A 17,905-nucleotide genomic window follows, 5' to 3' on the forward strand; every position below is an offset into this window, starting at 1 on the left:
CCTTAATTTAGCCTGAGCCTCGCTATTGAAGGCTGAGAATAGTGACAAAGGAATCTCTGTCATACTGCAAATCCACAAGAGGACCAGATAACTGCTGCTGAATTCAAATAAATGAAATGTGCAAAAATGACATATATAATGTGTGTAACTATACACACATTACAAATTTTATTTAAAGTCTGATGTTTGTATACATGCAAATCTATGCTCCAAAGATTGAGCTAACTCAGTACAATTCAAATTATATTCACAAAGAAATGTATTTGCATGGGGGTATTGGAAGCATCGCTGCCTCGCAGCTCCAGCATCCCTGGTTCGATCCTAAGCTTGGGTCTCAGTGTCTGCTGTGTAGAATTTCATCTTCATGTTTCCCACTGGGTCTCCTCCGGATTCTCTGGTTTCCTCTCCTACCTCCTTTTCAAAAACATGCCTATAGGGTGATCAGCTAAGAGAAATGACCCATCGGGTGAGTGAATGTGTTTCCACGATGCCCTAAGATTGACTGGTGTCCATACACTCAGGATCCACTGCAGCTCTGACCAGGATAAAGCACTTACCGAGAGTGAGTGAGTATTTGCATGGGAATGTATCATGTCCTTATGCAAAACGGTCTTTTTCTCATCTCATCTCATTATCTCTAGCCGCTTTATCCTGTTCTACAGGGTCGCAGGCAAGCTGGAGCCTATCCCAGCTGACTACGGGCGAAAGGCGGGGTACACCCTGGACAAGTCGCCAGGTCATCACAGGGCTGACACATAGACACAGACAACCATTCACACTCACATTCACACCTACGGTCAATTTAGAGTCACCAGTTAACCTAACCTGCATGGCTTTGGACTGTGGGGGAAACCGGAGCACCCGGAGGAAACCCACGCGGACACGGGGAGAACATGCAAACTCCACACAGAAAGGCCCTCGTCGGCTGCGGGTCTCGAACCCGGACCTTCTTGCTGTGAGGCGAAAGCACTAACCACTACACCACCGTGCCGCCTACGGGCTTTTTCTTTTTGGCTTAAAAATGAGATTGAATTAACATTGCTAATTAAGCACAAACGGAGTTCCTCTTGAAATGGGAACCAGACGGAAATTGCGTTTGTGTAGATGTGTGGAAAACTGAGTAGTAGTGAAACTGAGCTGCGATGTGCCTGTAGGTGTGTTAGCGTCTTCACTGTGTTGCTGGTTTATATGGAACGAGCGTGTAGGACACGCGGCACACTGTTGTCTTTTTGTTCACACGATGAAAATTAGGATCTTCTATGTATGTGGTGTGGCTGAGTTTGCTCTGAAAGAATTTCTGAATGATTTCTAGACCTACAGCATAACTCTCACACACCACGCAAGGGTGGACAAATCAGTAGTTGTAAATGACACTCATGTACTGTTCTATAATAATGATAAGAAGACAGACGCATCTATATCCCCCGCCCTATATACCAAGTTTCAAGATATTAGTCGTCACATTTTTCAAGTTCTGCTGCAGGAAACCAACCCTACCTCTTTACACTGACCTCAACAGCCCATGGCATGAGCCCACCGGACCTTTGGTCCAGGTGAGCTAAAAATTAAAATTTCTCACATTCCTTAGTATCAAAAGGCACATATTACTTAATCAACACATGTACCAACTTTCAAGACCATACCACTCATAGTTTTCAAGTTCTGCTCCAGAAACAAAACCAACCCCAAGACTAACCTGAGACTCTAAGTCTGAAATTGTTTCCATGGAAACATGAAAAATTAAAATTTCTCAAATTTCTTAGCATGAAAAGGCACATCTACATCACCTTGTTAACATGTATACCAAGTTTCAAATCCGTATCATGAATAGTTTTGGATATATGCTCTGGAAATGAACATTGCTCTTAGAAACTAAGTCAAAATCTATTTTTTATGTAAAAATTTGAAAAATCCTTTTTTTCCCTTTTTTTTTTTTTCCAAAAATCCAAAATGGCAAAAGACACCAGTTCACATGTTGCTTGATATGTATACAAAGTTTCATGAAGATATCTTTAGTAGTTTTAACGATATGGCCTGGAAACGAAAAGGTGGACGGACGGACCAACCCACCCAGTGATCCCATTTCTATAATAATAATAATAATAATAATAATAATCTCATCATCTCTAGCCGCTTTATCCTGTTCTACAGGGTCGCAGGCAAGCTGGAGCCTATCCCAGCTGACTACGGGTGAAAGGCGGGGTACACCCTGGACAAGTCGCCAGGTCATCACAGGGCTGACACATAGACACAGACAACCATTCACACTCACATTCACACCTACGGTCAATTTAGAGTCACCAGTTAACCTAACCTGCATGTCTTTGGACTGTGGGGGAAACCTGAGCACCCAGAGGAAACCCACGCGGACACGGGGAGAACATGCAAACTCCACACAGAAAGGCCCTCGCCGGCCACGGGGCTCGAACCCAGACCTTGTTGTGAGGCGACAGCGCTAACCACTACACCACCGTGCCGCCCTAATAATAATAATAATAATAATAATATTTATTATTATTATTATTAACAACAACTAGAGGTACTGTGGTATCCCATTTCCACACCTGAGGCCTTGGGACAAAGGTCAAGGTCACAGAACTGAGAGAAATTAGGCCACTTGTCTGGAATCTGATGACAAAGGGAAAAGGATATAATACTTCCATGGTTAATAATATTAAGCAAGTTCCTATCTTTCACCAACTTCTTGATGCAGGCCACTGAAAAATATGCAGATCATTGATCTGACCTGTCAAGGTCACTCCAGGGCAAAACCAGTGTTTCCAAATGAAAGCGCATATATGACTTCCTCTTCATGATCAATAGTAACTATGGACCTATCTCGCACCGTTGTCATAGTACAAGCCATTGAAAATATGCAGGTCATTGATCTGACCTTTCAAGGCCACTCTAGATCAAATTTTTTGGTGCCAAAAGAATCAGAATTACTTTATTAATCCCTGGAGGGAAATTCAAATTTGCTACCAAGCTCCTGAATCAAAGAAGAACGTGAACATGTCTAAAAATAGAAGATAAAATCGTCTGAAAAAAGAATAAATAAAAATAAAATAAATGTAAATAAGTTCAGTAACTTAAGTAAAAGCAAAATGAAGTGATTTTATACACAATGATTCCTATATACATATATTACACCTGAGTTAAGGATACAGTATACATGGTAAGACAGTGTACCACAGTTATACAGTGGCATTGTACAGTTGTGCAGCGTGGAAGAATCAGGGTCGGAGGTCAGCTGAGTGCAAAAAAAGTATGAAGGTATGAGGGCCATGGAAGATGGCATGAAAGAATTTTGTCTAGCTTGTCCTGGTACTTTGCCAGGTTGGTCCCATTCATAGCCATTCCTGAACATTTTATGACGTCATGATGCCATGCATGATATGGAGATCACAGATGGTCGCTACCTATATGCACACCAAGTTTCATCCAGATGTCTTGAAAACTGAGCTAGAAATGACCCTTGTCTAACTACTACTACGACGTGTGCACCAAACCTAAGCAATTTCAAGATCCTATTTCCACTGAAGTGGAAATGGGATAATAATAACCTTTTGTTACATACCTTTTACTGTCTTAACAGGTTAACGGAAACATAATTTGGATTAATTTTAACTTATGTTCAACGTTAGAAAGCCGTGTTATTAAGTGAAATCCATACGAAAGAATTGTTACGATTAGAAAGAGCGCATTAATATAAACCTGTGATTTGCCTTGCAGCCTGAAAAACATAGCAAATTAATGAGCACACCCTGACCAATTGTTTAGTACTCAGCTCTGTGGTATAAAATATTTAACAAGAGGTCAGCAGTGGTCTTGTCGTGGTCCCTTTCTGTTAAAAGATGAAAAAAGTGGCTGACATTGGCTACAGTCAGTAATTATATACCTACAACTCACCGAAGCTACGTATATGATATGCTGTAATAAAATAGCCAGTACATCTTATTTCATTCCAGTTCTCTTTCAGTCTTGGTGTCAATTTAGTTATTACACTGTACATTTTTTTTTTTTTTTTTTGCCCACTTTCTCAGTTCGCTCTGATGGAGGGATCCACTATGTTAAGTTACCTCGAGCCTCCAGCGCTTCATTCGTGCTGCGCTTCCTCGAGACTCTGTGCCACCATTTGCAGGCTGACAACCTGTTCAGCAGCCAGCCGTTCAGCCCACTCACCGCTAACACACACAACGCTTACGACAGGAGCAAGTCAGGTACGTGAAGGTGTACGTGAGCATGAGAGAGAGAGAGAGAGAGAACTGCGTGATTGACTCCATCATGCTGTGCAGTTTTCGTCAGTTTTCTAACTAATGTGGTCATAGATAAATTAGAAATGTATGCTGTTGCATATCAAAGATTTATTTTATGGAAAACAGTTACATACTGTACATTTGGTCAGAATATCAAAAATCATCTCAGGAAACATGAATGTTTTTATATTTTATGTATTAAGCCAATCTTACAGAACTTTTTGGCCGAAAGTAATACATGATCCTTGTTCTGTTTTCCATCTTGCAGTGAAGGAAGAGACGTCGGAAGCATTATCTATAGTGCGCGGCAACAGACGCTTCACCAGAGACTCCTCCACTTACAGCACTCCGACTCCTACAAACCCACCGAGAACAGACACACACTCTCCAGAAGGTATGCTCATATCATGGTCTCGTTTGTCTGAGAACCGGCACAGGGCAAAAGTGTGGACTGTCTATGGGGTGGTCCAAGAAATCAGTAGTCCAATAAAAAAAAAAAGCTGTCAATTCTGACAATCGATGTACACTACCCATGCTGTTTGAAGTTTTATATCCATTCCAGGTTAATAAAGAAGAGTTGTGTCTCACCCTCAGCTGGTGCAGGTCCAAATATTTTTACTGTCTGGCCCAAATATGGCACAGACCTGTTTCAGAAGTGGTTTCAACTCAAGTTTGCATAATTGTTCATGAAACCGAACAAGCTGTCACAAATTATGGTTTATTAAACAGAAATAATTAAAACAGGGAAAAAGAAAACATATTTTAAAACAAATAAAAAAAAAGTTTCTGAAGCAAAATTATGCTTTCAGAGTGGCATTCATGAGCAAGCCACTTCTCATCAATGCAGTGATGATAGTAAATGCTCTTTATGTCCACCTCCCTGGTTTGGTGCCAGCTGAGTTTCTGTGGACGATGTAGAACGAATCGGAGGATGGTTTCCTCATAACAGTGAACCTTAATGAATAACTAACAACTCAAAGAAAGACGTACAGTACGTTAAGTATGAATCTGTTTTGCAAGTGCCTTTGTTATCAGAGATTGTGTAAGTAGTTACAGTCAGAAGTTTACATGTAATAGACAGTTTGCATGCATGGACATGAATGTCATGGCAACATTGGGCTTTAACTGATGTCTTTGAACAGTTTTTTTTTCCCTGTGGCAGAATCACTGTACAACATACAGCTTTCATTTTTGGGGGGGAGGTTTGTGAAATCAGCACAGAACAAAATTATACATACAGCACCCCTAATATTTGGTTAAATGTCCCTTAGAAAGATTCATCTTAACCAAATACTTTTGGTAGCCATCAGCAAGCTTCTCGTTGGATATTTGACCAAAATTGATAGAGTTCAGTTAAATTGAAATTCAGTTGAATTAAACCGATGGCTTGAGGTTATGCTATAGTCTTCCTTCTTCATTATTCCATCCACTTTGTTCAGTGCACCAGTTCCAATGGCAGCAAAACAGCCCCAGAGAGCATGATGCTACCACCACCATGCTTAACACTTGATACAGTGTTCCTCTGTACCTCTGGTCATTGTGGCTGAAGAACTCAACCTTTGTCTCATCTGACCGTAAAGCTTTTCTCCTTTCATTGTCGATTTTTTGTCTTTCCGACTTTAGTCGAGCTCGATGGTGCCGATTTTGGAGCAGGGGCTTCTTTCTTGGAAGACAGCTTTTCAGTCAAAGTGGGTGTATGTATATTTTTGAGCCTGTAGGTATAATTTTGAAGCTGTGTTGATTTCAGAAAACCCAAAATAAATTCAAACGTGTGCAACAGAATTATTTTTTTCCCCCCAATCTATCAAAGATGTACAATCGCTCTGCCACATAAAACGGAACAGTTCAAAGAAATCATTGAAAGCCCAGTAGGCATGTCCATGATGACTTATGCCTGTGTATGTAAACTTCTGATCACAGCTGTTGATTGAAATGTACATCAATTCCACACAAATATGAAATGTTATTTCAACATAAATTCATCTCTTAAACTTATTAACTTGATGGTTCGTGTGAATAGATATACAGTCCTGTGCAAAAGTCTTAGGCACATGTAAACTAAAAATGGTTTAAAAAATAATGAAATGAAATAAAAATACTATAAACAGCAGTAAGCCATAATAAATGAAACAAAGTCAATATTTGGTGTGAGGCGACCTTTTGCTTTTAAAAAAAAAAAGTAATCTCAGGTACAGTGAGTGCAGTTTTACAAGGAAAAGAGCTGTAGGTTTTACTGAGCACCTTGCAGAACCAGCCACAGTTCTTTTGGACACTTTGACTATCCATCTGTCCATTATCTGTAACCGCTTATCCTGTGCAGGGTCGCAGGCAAGCTGGAGCCTATCCCAGCCGACTGTGGGCGAGAGGCGGGGTACACCCTGGACAAGTCGCCAGGTCATCACAGGGCTGACACATAGAGACAAACAATCATTCACACTCACATTCACACCTACGGTCAATTTAGAGTCACCAGTTAACCTAACCTGCATGTCTTTGGACTGTGGGGGAAACCGGAGCACCCGGAGGAAACCCACGCGGACACGGGGAGAACATGCTCCACACAGAAAGGCCCCCATCAGCCTCTGGACTCGAACCCAGAACCTTCTTGCTGTGAAGTGACAGCGCTAACCACTACCGCCCTAATGTAGAAGTCATAAAATAGAAATCTATAACAAAATTTGTATGAAATAAAAAATAGTGTGCCTAAGACTTTTGCACAGTACTGTATATCGACATGTTTTAAATGCAGTTTGCTTTGTTTTTGTACAGCCAACATGATTTTTAAAAATGATGAGTAACTCCAAACACGTGGTCACCCAAACTGACGTTCAAGCCTAAAGTGCCAGAACTGTAAAGTAGCCACACTACACCAGCACTCCGCTAACAAATGAAGTAATCAAGTTAACATTAGGGCAATAAATCACACTTACTCTGTATCGTATAGAAACTAGCAGCCTCGATTGTTTCAAGGTGGAACTGCATGTAAGCTCAGTACTTGGTGAATAACAAAGTTGTCCAGTTACTTGTTAATTTACAAGCGAGTTTACATGCTATGATAGTTACGAAGGGTTTCAGGAAATTCTCAGTAATTAAAGAATGTTCTGGCAAACACCTACTTAGCGTTAAGAACATTGTGTGGAAACCCACAGCAGTCTGTTAAAGGGGAACTGAAATCATTTTTAAACGTGCTTTATTTCTTAATTAACGTGTTATTCAGTTACGTTTTTGGTTTTATTAACCTTATATTGTGACTCGTGTTGGCATATTCTATTACACTTATCAGCCTTTTTGTTTTTTAGCCATGTTGAATGTAGTTCGTATGATTCACGGCAGGCGTCGCTTATCCGCGTGATCTTCACGAGACTTCAAACGTGAAGTGTCAGCGCTGCCATTTTGAAAACTGTTTACACAGTGGCCAGATCGCCATATCATTCCAATTTAGATTAATTTAAAAATTTGCCAACTTCATCAGTGATGGAGTGTCAGTCCTGCGCGCTGTGGTGCGTGCACCTGAAGGCACGCCTCAGGCTGCGCGCGCGCCAAGTGGACTCCAGCACGTGCGCCATGAGCAAAGCGCACCTGAGCTCAATTAAGGAACTGTGTGTTTGGCTATTTAAGGACTGTGCTGATGCATTTGCATCGCGAAGTATTACGATACGCATGTATGCATTACCGAGCCTTTCTACCCATTGTCTTGATTCCCTGTTTCTCGTTCTTGTCCTCGCTTAGCCTTTCATGTACTGTTTGCGCCTCGACCGACCCTTTTGCCTGTATTCTTGTTTTTGATCTAGCCTGCCATTTTGGATTGTTTGCTTGTGTATATATTGTCTCACTGTATATATTCTGCACTTTATTAAACTGCATACTTCTGCGCATACATCCGCCTCCCTCGCATACGTGACATGGAGATTATTCCATACGACTTTGAACCAGTGTGGAGTAGAGAAGAGTTGGAAAGACGACAGGATAAGGACGAGTCCGTCGCGCTGGTATTTACATCATTACCGTCGCACAATTAAAAAGTGCCAGATCAGGCGGCTGGTGGGTTTTCAAAATAATAAATACATGTGTTTTTGAGATAAATACATATACTGAGCGCACTTCCCACATAATCCTCACTAAGGTTTCGGACAGCACTACAAAATGGCGTCCCTACTATATAGTGAGTAGGGAGCGATTTCGGACACACGGAAAACTTCCGGCTTGATTACGTCAGCATTCAAAGGAGGGCGCACGCGTCTTTTGACAACGTTGGCAGATGTTGGTCACTTTGATTTCCGCTGTACGTTTTACTTCCGTCCTGCAAAGTCTCGCACAGGTCTCAGCGAATCTCGTTTACGGCTGTTGTTTTGACGTATGGACTGATATATATTACAGAGCATGTTTCAAACACTCATAACTTGCTATAGCAGTGACAAAATAGCTATCAAAAATGCATTCCTACATGTTATAAAATGAGAAATAGAATTTTGATAATAAAAAGTTTGCCTTCAGTTCCCCTTTAATGCACGTACAAACCCTGTATTACTGCTGTAATTGTTATGTACAGATTTTCAGAGCAGTTTTTCTGTATAGGAAGGAGACATAGTTAAACATCACAGCTTAACATAGAGCTGAATGAATGCTGTTTTTGGGCTCACACCCCAGTGCCTCTTACACTATCTTGCATTAGCATTGAAGCTAATTGGCAGGATAGAGTGTTTCCTGCTGCTGCAGCTGAAAAGCCTGTGGCAAGAGATCGCCGCCTCTCTTCTTTCCCTCATTAAGTGACAAGTGCCTCAGTATTCATCCATTTCAAATCCCTTACGCAGCCCCCTGATGCTTAATTAAAGCACCCACATTGTTACCTAATTAAGTGCCACAGACGTTGTGAGACCTTTGACAGCCTTTGGTTTGGTGTGGGTGGTTTTTTTTTTAATTATTTATTTATCTTCTCTCCCCCTCCCCCCACCTTTTTTTTTTTTTGGTGGTGTGTAATAACAAAAAAAAACATTGCATGTTGCTGTTTGTTGTTTACCATTTTCTATGAGCGCTCCTGAGTTTGTGTAAATTTATCTATAAGGAATCTCATTTAGTATTGTGAACAAGTTCATCAGCTTCAAATCACATCATTGATCAGTAACTGTCATTTTATATCCAAATTACACTGTCAAGTTTATTTTAATTACACACAAATAATTTAATGAGCATGTAAAACTGGCTGCTTCATATTAATGGATGTTATGCCAATCCAGTCGATAAATTTAAGACAATGCAAATGAAAGTGAAGTAGACTATAACAGGAGGAAGGGATTGTGTAGGTCTGTAGTAGCCAGCATGCTGCATTACTGGAAGTTGAACACACGCCGTGTTTATGAGGCACTCTTTCATTCACTATTTAGTGGTCATTTCGTTGTTTTCAGCTGTGAGCTTTGCCGTTTATGGAGTTTTGTGGGCAAATGTATAGTTGTGGTCAGAAGTTTACATGCAGTGACATGAATGTTATCTTGCATATGGCAATATTTGGGCTTTCAGTCATTTCTTTGAACTGTTCTTTTCCTGTGGCAGAATGTACAGCAAACATCTTTAATAAAAAAAAACACTAGAATTTGGTGCACAAGTTTTAATTTTCTTTGGGTTTTCTGAAATCAACACAGGGTCAAAAATATACATACCGTACAGCACACCTAATCTCATCTCATCTCATTATCTCTAGCCGCTTTATCCTTCTACAGGGTCGCAGGCAAGCTGGAGCCTATCCCAGCTGACTATGGGCGAAAGGCGGGGTACACCCTGGACAAGTCGCCAGGTCATCACAGGGCTGACACATAGACACAGACAACCATTCACACTCACATTCACACCTACGGTCAATTTAGAGTCACCAGTTAACCTAACCTGCATGTCTTTGGACTGTGGGGGAAACCGGAGCACCCGGAGGAAACCCACGCGGACACGGGGAGAACATGCAAACTCCACACAGAAAGGCCCTCGCCGGCCCCGGGGCTCGAACCCAGGACCTTCTTGCTGTGAGGCGACAGTGCTAACCACTACACCACCGTGCCGCCCCTGCACACCTAATATTTGGGTAAAATGTCTCTTCGCAAGATTCACCTTGACCAAGCATTTTTGTTTACCATGAACAAGCTTCTGGCAGAATTCTGGTTGGATATTTCACGACTCTTCATGGTAGAATTGGTAGTTCAATTAAATTTTTTTTTTCCTTGCCATGGACTCGACTTATAAGCACGGTCCATATATTTTCAATAGGGTTGAAGTCAGGACTTGTTTTAAGCTTAATGTTAGCCTGCTTTATCCTCCACAACCAGCTCTGATGTGTGTTTGGCTTCATTGTCCTGTTGTAACTCTCAAGTCCCAAGTCGTGTTCAAGTTTCTGATGGTTTATGCTGATGCTTATGTTGGATATTTCACAACTCTTCATGTTAGAATTGGTAGAGTTCAATTAAATTTGTTGTGTGTTTTTTTTGGCATGGACTCAACTTACAAGCACAGTCTATATATTTTCAATAGGGTTGAAGTCAGGGCTTGTTTTAAGCTTAATGTTAACCTGCTTTATCCTCCACAACCAGCTCTGATATGTGTTTGGGTTCATTGTCCTGTTGTGACTCCCAATCATGTTCAAGTTTCCAATGGTTTGAGGTTATGCTGAAGAATTCTGAGGTAGTCCTCCTCCTTCATTATTCCATCCACTTTGTGCAATGAACCAGTTCCACTGGCAGCAAAACAGCCCCAGAGCATGATGATCCTACCACCACCACCAGCTGGTACAGTGTCCCTCTGTACATAGTGGTCATTGTGGCCAAACAACTCAAACTTTGTCTCATGTGACCATACAGCTTTCCTCCAGAAGGCTTTTTCTTTGTCTGTGTGGTCAGCTTCAAACTTTAGTTTAACTTAAAGGTGTCAGTTTTGGAGCAGGGGGTTATTTATTGGATAGCAGCCTCTTAGTCCATGGTAATCTGAACTATAGACAGTGATCCATCAGCTTCCAGTTCATGGCAGGGCTGTGCCATGGTGGTTCCTGGGTTGTTCCTGACCATCCAAACCAATTTCCTTTTAGCTGAGGGTGACAGTTTGGGTTTTCTTGAAGCAAAGTGGCTTGGTAAAGTGACTACACCTCACAATAACTTGGATACAGTTGTTTGAACTGATCTTGGAATTTGCAGTTGTTCAGAAATGGCTCCAAGAGACATTCTGGAATTGTGTACATCTGCAATCCTCTTTCTCAGATCTGCACTGAGCTCCTTGTACTTTCCCATTTTACTGTGTGTTGGTCAATCCAATGAGTGCTGTAAATAAACCCTTTTTATGAAGGCACAGAGAAGCTACCAGCTGTAGTCAATCATGATCACTAACAGGAAGTTAAGAGACCTCGGCCATGGCAAGATAAGAGACATTTTGGAAGTTTCAGCACCTCTGATTTAATAATCTAAGTGAGTGTATGTAAATTTTTGACCCTTTATGTATAATTATGACCCTGTGTTGATTTCAGAAAACCCAAAGAAAATTCAAACTTGTGCGCCAAATTGTAGTTTTTTTTTTTTTAAATTAAAGATGTATGTTATCCAGTCATTTTGCCAAAGAAAAAGAACAGTTCAAAGAAATTACTGAAAGCCCAAATATTGCCATGACATCCATATCCAAGATGACATTCATGTCACTGTATATAAACTTCTGACCATAACTGTACATGTGCCTTGAGCACACTTGATGATTCACAGGTGATTCGCATTTATCAACATATGGACATAGGCAGAAAATCAGCATTACTGAATCTCAGGCTAAATTCTTTTCGTCTACAAAAACATGAACACAAGAAATTCTATTCAGAAATTGATAAATGAGGCCCATTGTTCTTGCCAAGCTATCATTTCGCATTGGGCCGTTCTGATCACTTGGGTGCGACCTCTGGAGTACTGTAGTGTACATACTTAACCCTGGCCGCCCATCTCCCCCGTCCCTGCTTCTTCTCAGCAGAAACACTCCCATCAGAAAACGGTGTCTCTGCTGAGCAGCATTTCTCCGAGGAGCCCATGGACACAAGTTCTGCACCGTCTCGGCCTCCTGCGCTGCGCAGTACAACCGAGCACCACAATCCAGCTGGGAACAGCCCACACTACACTCCCCAGCAACCCCCTCCGCGCCGCGTTGCCTCCAACCCATCTGAGCTGGCCACCACACGCATGCTCAGACGAGTGGAAGGTACGCTATGTAAGAGAGCTTGGATTTACCAACATTTACTTTTATGACTAACAGATGTCAGATGTCTGTACAAAGAAAACTTGGACTTGTCATGCCAAGTTGAATGTTATGCCACTAAAATATTCCAGTAATGTCCTTTACACACTCAAGATAATTCTTTAGTACTTTATCAGCTGAATCTGTGCGCGTGTGAGCTTTTTGTAGTACATGTGGGTGAATCAATCAAACAGATTGGCACAAACTGAATGAGGATGCTTTGATAATATAGTACAGAAGCCATATTGTTGTATGTTAAACCAATGCAATGGCTTTGTATAGCATTTTTATATATTACTTCTTTTAATTTCAAATACTCATAGACCCTGTGTGTGTGTGTGTGTGTGTGTGTGTGTGTATTTGTTTGTTCAGCTGCCAGTTCTACCACTGGTCCAGATCACCAGACAACTGAGCAAGAGACGTCCAACAGGAGCCCATCCTCATGGAGCATAGAGGAAGTGATGCAGTTTGTGCGGGATGCAGACCCTCAGGCCCTAGCGCCTCACGCCGAACTCTTCAGGAAGCATGTGGGCGCTGTTTACACATGATATAAAATATCTCTGCCATTCACTGTCAGAGCTGTTCTCGATGCCTTACAGAGCACTGTGAAAGACCGCATGAGGGTTCAACAGCATTTCACTTTCTGCTGCTTTCTGTTTGCAGGAGATCGATGGCAAGGCTTTAATGCTACTGCGAAGCGACATGATCATGAAGTACATGGGGCTGAAGCTGGGTCCTGCTCTCAAACTGTGCCATCATATCGAAAAACTTAAACATGGCAAACTGTAGCTGGCTTTGCTTGAGCACAGCATACGCACACGGCCTCCGGTGGGGGGGCACACAGAGTCCCGTTGCAGTTCGACCCGGACGAGGACCTGAAGATGGATTTGCTTGGGGCTGACGTAAATACCAACCCCATGTATTGAGAAAGTTGAGCTTAATAAATCAGGCTAGTTGAAGTGTGAACGTTGTAAAAACAAGCAACAACAATCATAAAACGAAGCAAACCGTCAAGCTTGTGAGAGCCAAAATTGTTGTCAGGGTCTTTTAGACAGTGGCAGGGGGACAAAATACTCGTCTTACTAAACTAATTTTATATAGGGATCATCTTAGACACAAACGCGGGTTCAATACTGCCACTACCGACCTCAGCACCTCCTTTTGTGAGAAGGAACAATGCAGGAACTATTCAGCAGCTGGACTAAGCTGAATCCCAAAGGATTTCTTTGTCTATTTGACAGAACCATGTTGACACTGTACTCTTGCCCCCCTTTTGCCCCCAACAGTGATGAAAAAAAAAAAAACCAAAACACACAGAAGGTAATGACGAACCATCATGTCTTATTTAGTAGCGAGCTTTACGTCCTCTTTTATAAGTGAACGAAACTCTGTAACATCAGACAAGGCTGTTATAAAATAACCACTAAAACCATTTACTGTAATTATATTTAAACACATTTCCGACTGTGAAATCAGAAACACTTTTATTTCCACAAGACATCATCATAAGCCAAAATATAGAAGGCAGCTATTCATTATCCATCATAGTATAAAGTCAAGAGTGTTAGCACGAATCAGTTTACTGCAACCACTGCTCATTTTATTTTATTTTTTAATTTATTACTCCTCAGGTTGCCAATGTTTTTTGCTTTTCATTTATTTATCCACTTGTTAAATCATGCCATCATTTTCCAGTCAATTTAGAAATTGACATAAATGTCTATATACAATTCATCCTTATTTATACGATTTACGTAACATTATATACGGGTTAAAGTTTACAAAAAAAGTTCTGAAGACGTCTGTGGTCACAGTCGAAGTCACAGACACCAAAGAGCTCTTTATTGACCATTGGACCTTTTTATAGATAGGATACCACTTATTCAAATTAAAAATGAATTCATTCATGAAGAATAATCCCAGGCTGTGAATTATAGCAGAGAAATATATACGCACATTGTTGGTGGGGTGAAATTCTCTTCTGCTACCACAGAATTTAATTTAATGTCAATCCATATAAAGGACACCATTTTACTAAAACATTGATCAGACTTCATACTGACTTCACTTGTTGATTGTTTCTCAACTCGGTCACAATAATCTAATCCCTGACATTTTGTCTGGAATTAGATTATCGTTTATGTAAGTGATTTCTTGGTTTTGTTTTTCATATTTCTGTGTTTTGATGCTATTTCAGTCTTAATGAGCACAATGCTGCTTTTCTAAAAAAAAAAATTTGTATACTTTTATATGTGTGTTGTTAGTTTAATCGGATTAGCTCTTAGGGCATCCCTACATTTCTGTTATTCTCAGGTTCAGGTTTTCATTTATTTGTACTTTTCTACAATAGCGTAAACTGCTTGCATTAAATAATTTTCACAATTCTTTCATATGTTTCACTGGAACAAAACTTGAAAGAGGGTTTTTGTTTGACCTCATGTAAAAATATAGCCATTTCCAGCACCCTTTTTTTAAAAATAAAATTTCAAAACAATGTTGTTTATGCCTTGTTTTACTTTTTAGAAGATGGCTAATATAGCTTTATCATTGATATTGATATTGATATTTAACTTAGACCTTCACCAAGGATCATCTCCAATGACAGATAGATGAAAATAAAACTTCACATTGATAGTTTTGCAAAGTTGCACATTCAAAATCTGAAGATACCAAGTTAAGAAGGCTCAGGAGTTCTGACTGACACATTAAGTAAATACATAAGTAATACATATCATATAAATAAATTCGTATGATTAAACTGTTATAGTACGCATTAGTAACAAATCTAATGGAAATTTTAAGTACTTGCAAAAAACCCAACCTCGAAATGATCTCCATCAGAGACGGAAACCCATGATGAGCTCTATCTGCCAGGAAGAAATGTCATTACATGGTGCTAAAGTACCATGTAATGAATATTTGATTTTTCCTTCTGGGTGACATGGTGGTGTAGTGGTTAGCACTGTTGCCTCACAGCAAGAAGGTTCTGGGTTTCAAGCCCAGTGGCTAACAGGGGCCTTTCTGTGTGGAGCTTGCATGGTTTTCCTCCGGGTGCTCCAGTTTCCCCCACAGTCCAAAGGCATGCAGGTTAGGCTAATTGGTGGCTCTAAATTGACTGTAGATGTGAGTGTGAATGGTTGTTTGTCTCTATGTATCAGCCCTGCAATGACCTGGCGACTTGTCCAGGGTGTACCCCGCCTCTCGCCCATAGTCAGCTGGGATAGGCTCCAGCTTGCCCATGACCCTGTACAGGAAGTTATGGATAATGGATGGATTTTTCCTTCCATTCTGAGCTTGATCCAACAGCAATGATGGGTTCTAAGAGAGTCCACTGCTCTAATGCAGTAAATGGGAAAGGTTCTGTGTTCAGAGGTTGGATATGAGGACGGCGGGCTTAAATGCAGCAGATATGGCTGATCCTAAGACACTAAAGTGAAGTAGCCTGCCAAGACTACCAACAGTGCTGTCAGTTTGAGACTGTGAACCCAGCTAAGGTTCACAGAAAGCAACAAAAACTGCTAAATCTTGTGAAGAATGATCTTGCAAAAGCTCAATCCAATATCTCAATCAGTAATCTACTTGCTAGGAAGAAACTTCATCAAATGCTGTTTCTTGATTGGAGGAATGTTTATATTCTGAGACTTCACTCTCTTTTGCTTGACAGCTCTGTCCTTTAAAACTTGTCCCTGTGGTGGTTTCTCACAAAACATGACCGAGGTGTCCTTGGTAGACCGAGTGACTCTTGGTATCTGCTTTGGAGTCATGACTCTGCCATTCTGGCCTGAATACTTTATGGCATAATTTTCACAACGCTCTTTTTTTGTCCATTTGTATTGCATGCTAAACTCTATATCAGAGTAACTATTCGATTGATTGATCCCTTGTGTTTGTGAATACTTCACGGGGAGGATCAGCTTTGTTGATTCTTCATTTGTTGAATTCCTTCCATGATGTTTTAGCTTAGTGTCTTGGCCTGTCTCAAGGCATGATTTGTTAGCCATGGAAAGGTCCAGAACATTGTCTTGATGGAAAGAAAACTGGACTTCCTGCTTTGTTTGAATTGGCACATCCTTAACTGTGAGGTCAAGCACTTGTTCCTGAGAAACTGGAGTGGGAGGTTGTACTGGGAACTGCAGGATATCGTAGCCAGACATTTTGTTGTGGGTACACACTGGAATGTCTTCGGTCATCGTCTGGCTGCTTTTGCTTGTTTTCATGGTATGACTTGTTCTAGAGAGGGAACCAGGGTCTGGAAAGATTGGGATTGGTATAGGTAGCGGCACTGGTAAAGGAACAACAAATGGAAAGGGCACTAGTAAGGTGGCAGGAGGAAGCAGGGAAACCAATGGAGACCCGGTATAGAGGTGTGACAAAGCGGTGTCTGGGAGGATGAAACCTGTACTGAACGAACTCCCTCGACAAACTGAGGAACTGTAGTTTCTAAGGAAGGGAAATGATTCTTGTAAAGCAGTTAAAAATTCAGAGCTGTGCATGGCTGTGTTCTCGACGGGTTGAGATATATTTGACTTCCTTTCACCACTCTGAGATTGGCCCATCTGTAAAGACAGGTTCTGAGAGAGTTCATTATTGTGCTGCTGTGAACAGAGAAGGTTCTGCTGTTCAGTGATTGGACATGAGGACAGAGGGTTTAAACACTGTATATGTGGCTGATCAAAGATCAGTGGTTGAGTGAGACAGCCTGGTGTAGGTGTAATTACAGGTGTGGCTATTGTTTGAGCTTCTACTCCCCCTGCTAGGTGCACTTCGACAGGTAACGTGACTGGACTACCACCAAAGCACAAGGGTTGTAAGGAAGCTGGCATTTTCAGAATTAAGCTCAACAAAGGTTCAGAGAAAGGAATGGAAATGGTTGAGTCTTCAACAACCATTTGTGAAGAATGGAATGGTCCTGTGACCTTGTTTGAATTTTTGCTCCAAGTCTCAGAAGGGAGAGTGTGCTCTTCCAAAGCATCTGCTTCGTTATGTGCTTTGGTTTCGACCCCGACAATCTGACAAGGCTCACAGTGGAAGGCCTCCATGATGTGGGTGTGGTTTTCCTACAAAAGAACAGAACGTACCATCAGTCAAATCTATATAGTATTAAATCTACATCAAATATGTCTAAGACCTGTCTTTACCCTGGGTTATGAGTAAGATTCACTTAAAAGCAAACAGGATCCTTGAACACAGTGCAACCTTTTCAATGATCTAATGCCTCTTGTGTTTATTTAATGGGAGCCTTTACCCTGAAGAGATGCTTGAATCATCGACAGAATTCATCAATAAATACAGAAAACAAAAAAAAACCCCAAATCGTCTGGGTTTCCTCAAGCTTAAAACCAGTTCATGTGAATCATTATAATGTAAACATCTGCCTGGGAACAAATTATGATCACATGTACAGTGGTGCT

General features: G+C 41.0%; 2 protein-coding genes across 2 annotated transcripts in view; one reads left to right on the forward strand and one right to left on the reverse strand.

The window, feature by feature from the left end:
* scml2 (Scm polycomb group protein like 2) overlaps positions 1 to 14,923 on the forward strand; it is a 56,948-nt gene extending 42,025 nt beyond the window's left edge. The window contains exons 7-11 of the mRNA XM_060911114.1: positions 4,044 to 4,220; positions 4,525 to 4,650; positions 12,231 to 12,458; positions 12,867 to 13,021; positions 13,158 to 14,923. Of these exons, the coding sequence (XP_060767097.1) occupies positions 4,044 to 4,220; positions 4,525 to 4,650; positions 12,231 to 12,458; positions 12,867 to 13,021; positions 13,158 to 13,283 (812 nt within the window). The 3' untranslated portion in view covers positions 13,284 to 14,923. The remainder of the gene's footprint in view (positions 1 to 4,043; positions 4,221 to 4,524; positions 4,651 to 12,230; positions 12,459 to 12,866; positions 13,022 to 13,157) is intronic.
* Positions 14,924 to 16,069: 1,146 nt separating this feature from the next.
* Positions 16,070 to 17,533, reverse strand: si:ch211-161f7.2 (retinoic acid-induced protein 2). Its single transcript, XM_060911464.1, has one exon. It carries the CDS (start codon positions 17,531 to 17,533, stop codon positions 16,070 to 16,072), a length of 1,464 nt encoding a protein of 487 aa, XP_060767447.1.
* Positions 17,534 to 17,905: the final 372 nt, after the last annotated feature.

This window comes from Neoarius graeffei, chromosome 27, assembly GCF_027579695.1.
Source record: "Neoarius graeffei isolate fNeoGra1 chromosome 27, fNeoGra1.pri, whole genome shotgun sequence".
In the NCBI taxonomy this organism is placed as follows: Eukaryota; Metazoa; Chordata; class Actinopteri; order Siluriformes; family Ariidae; genus Neoarius; species Neoarius graeffei.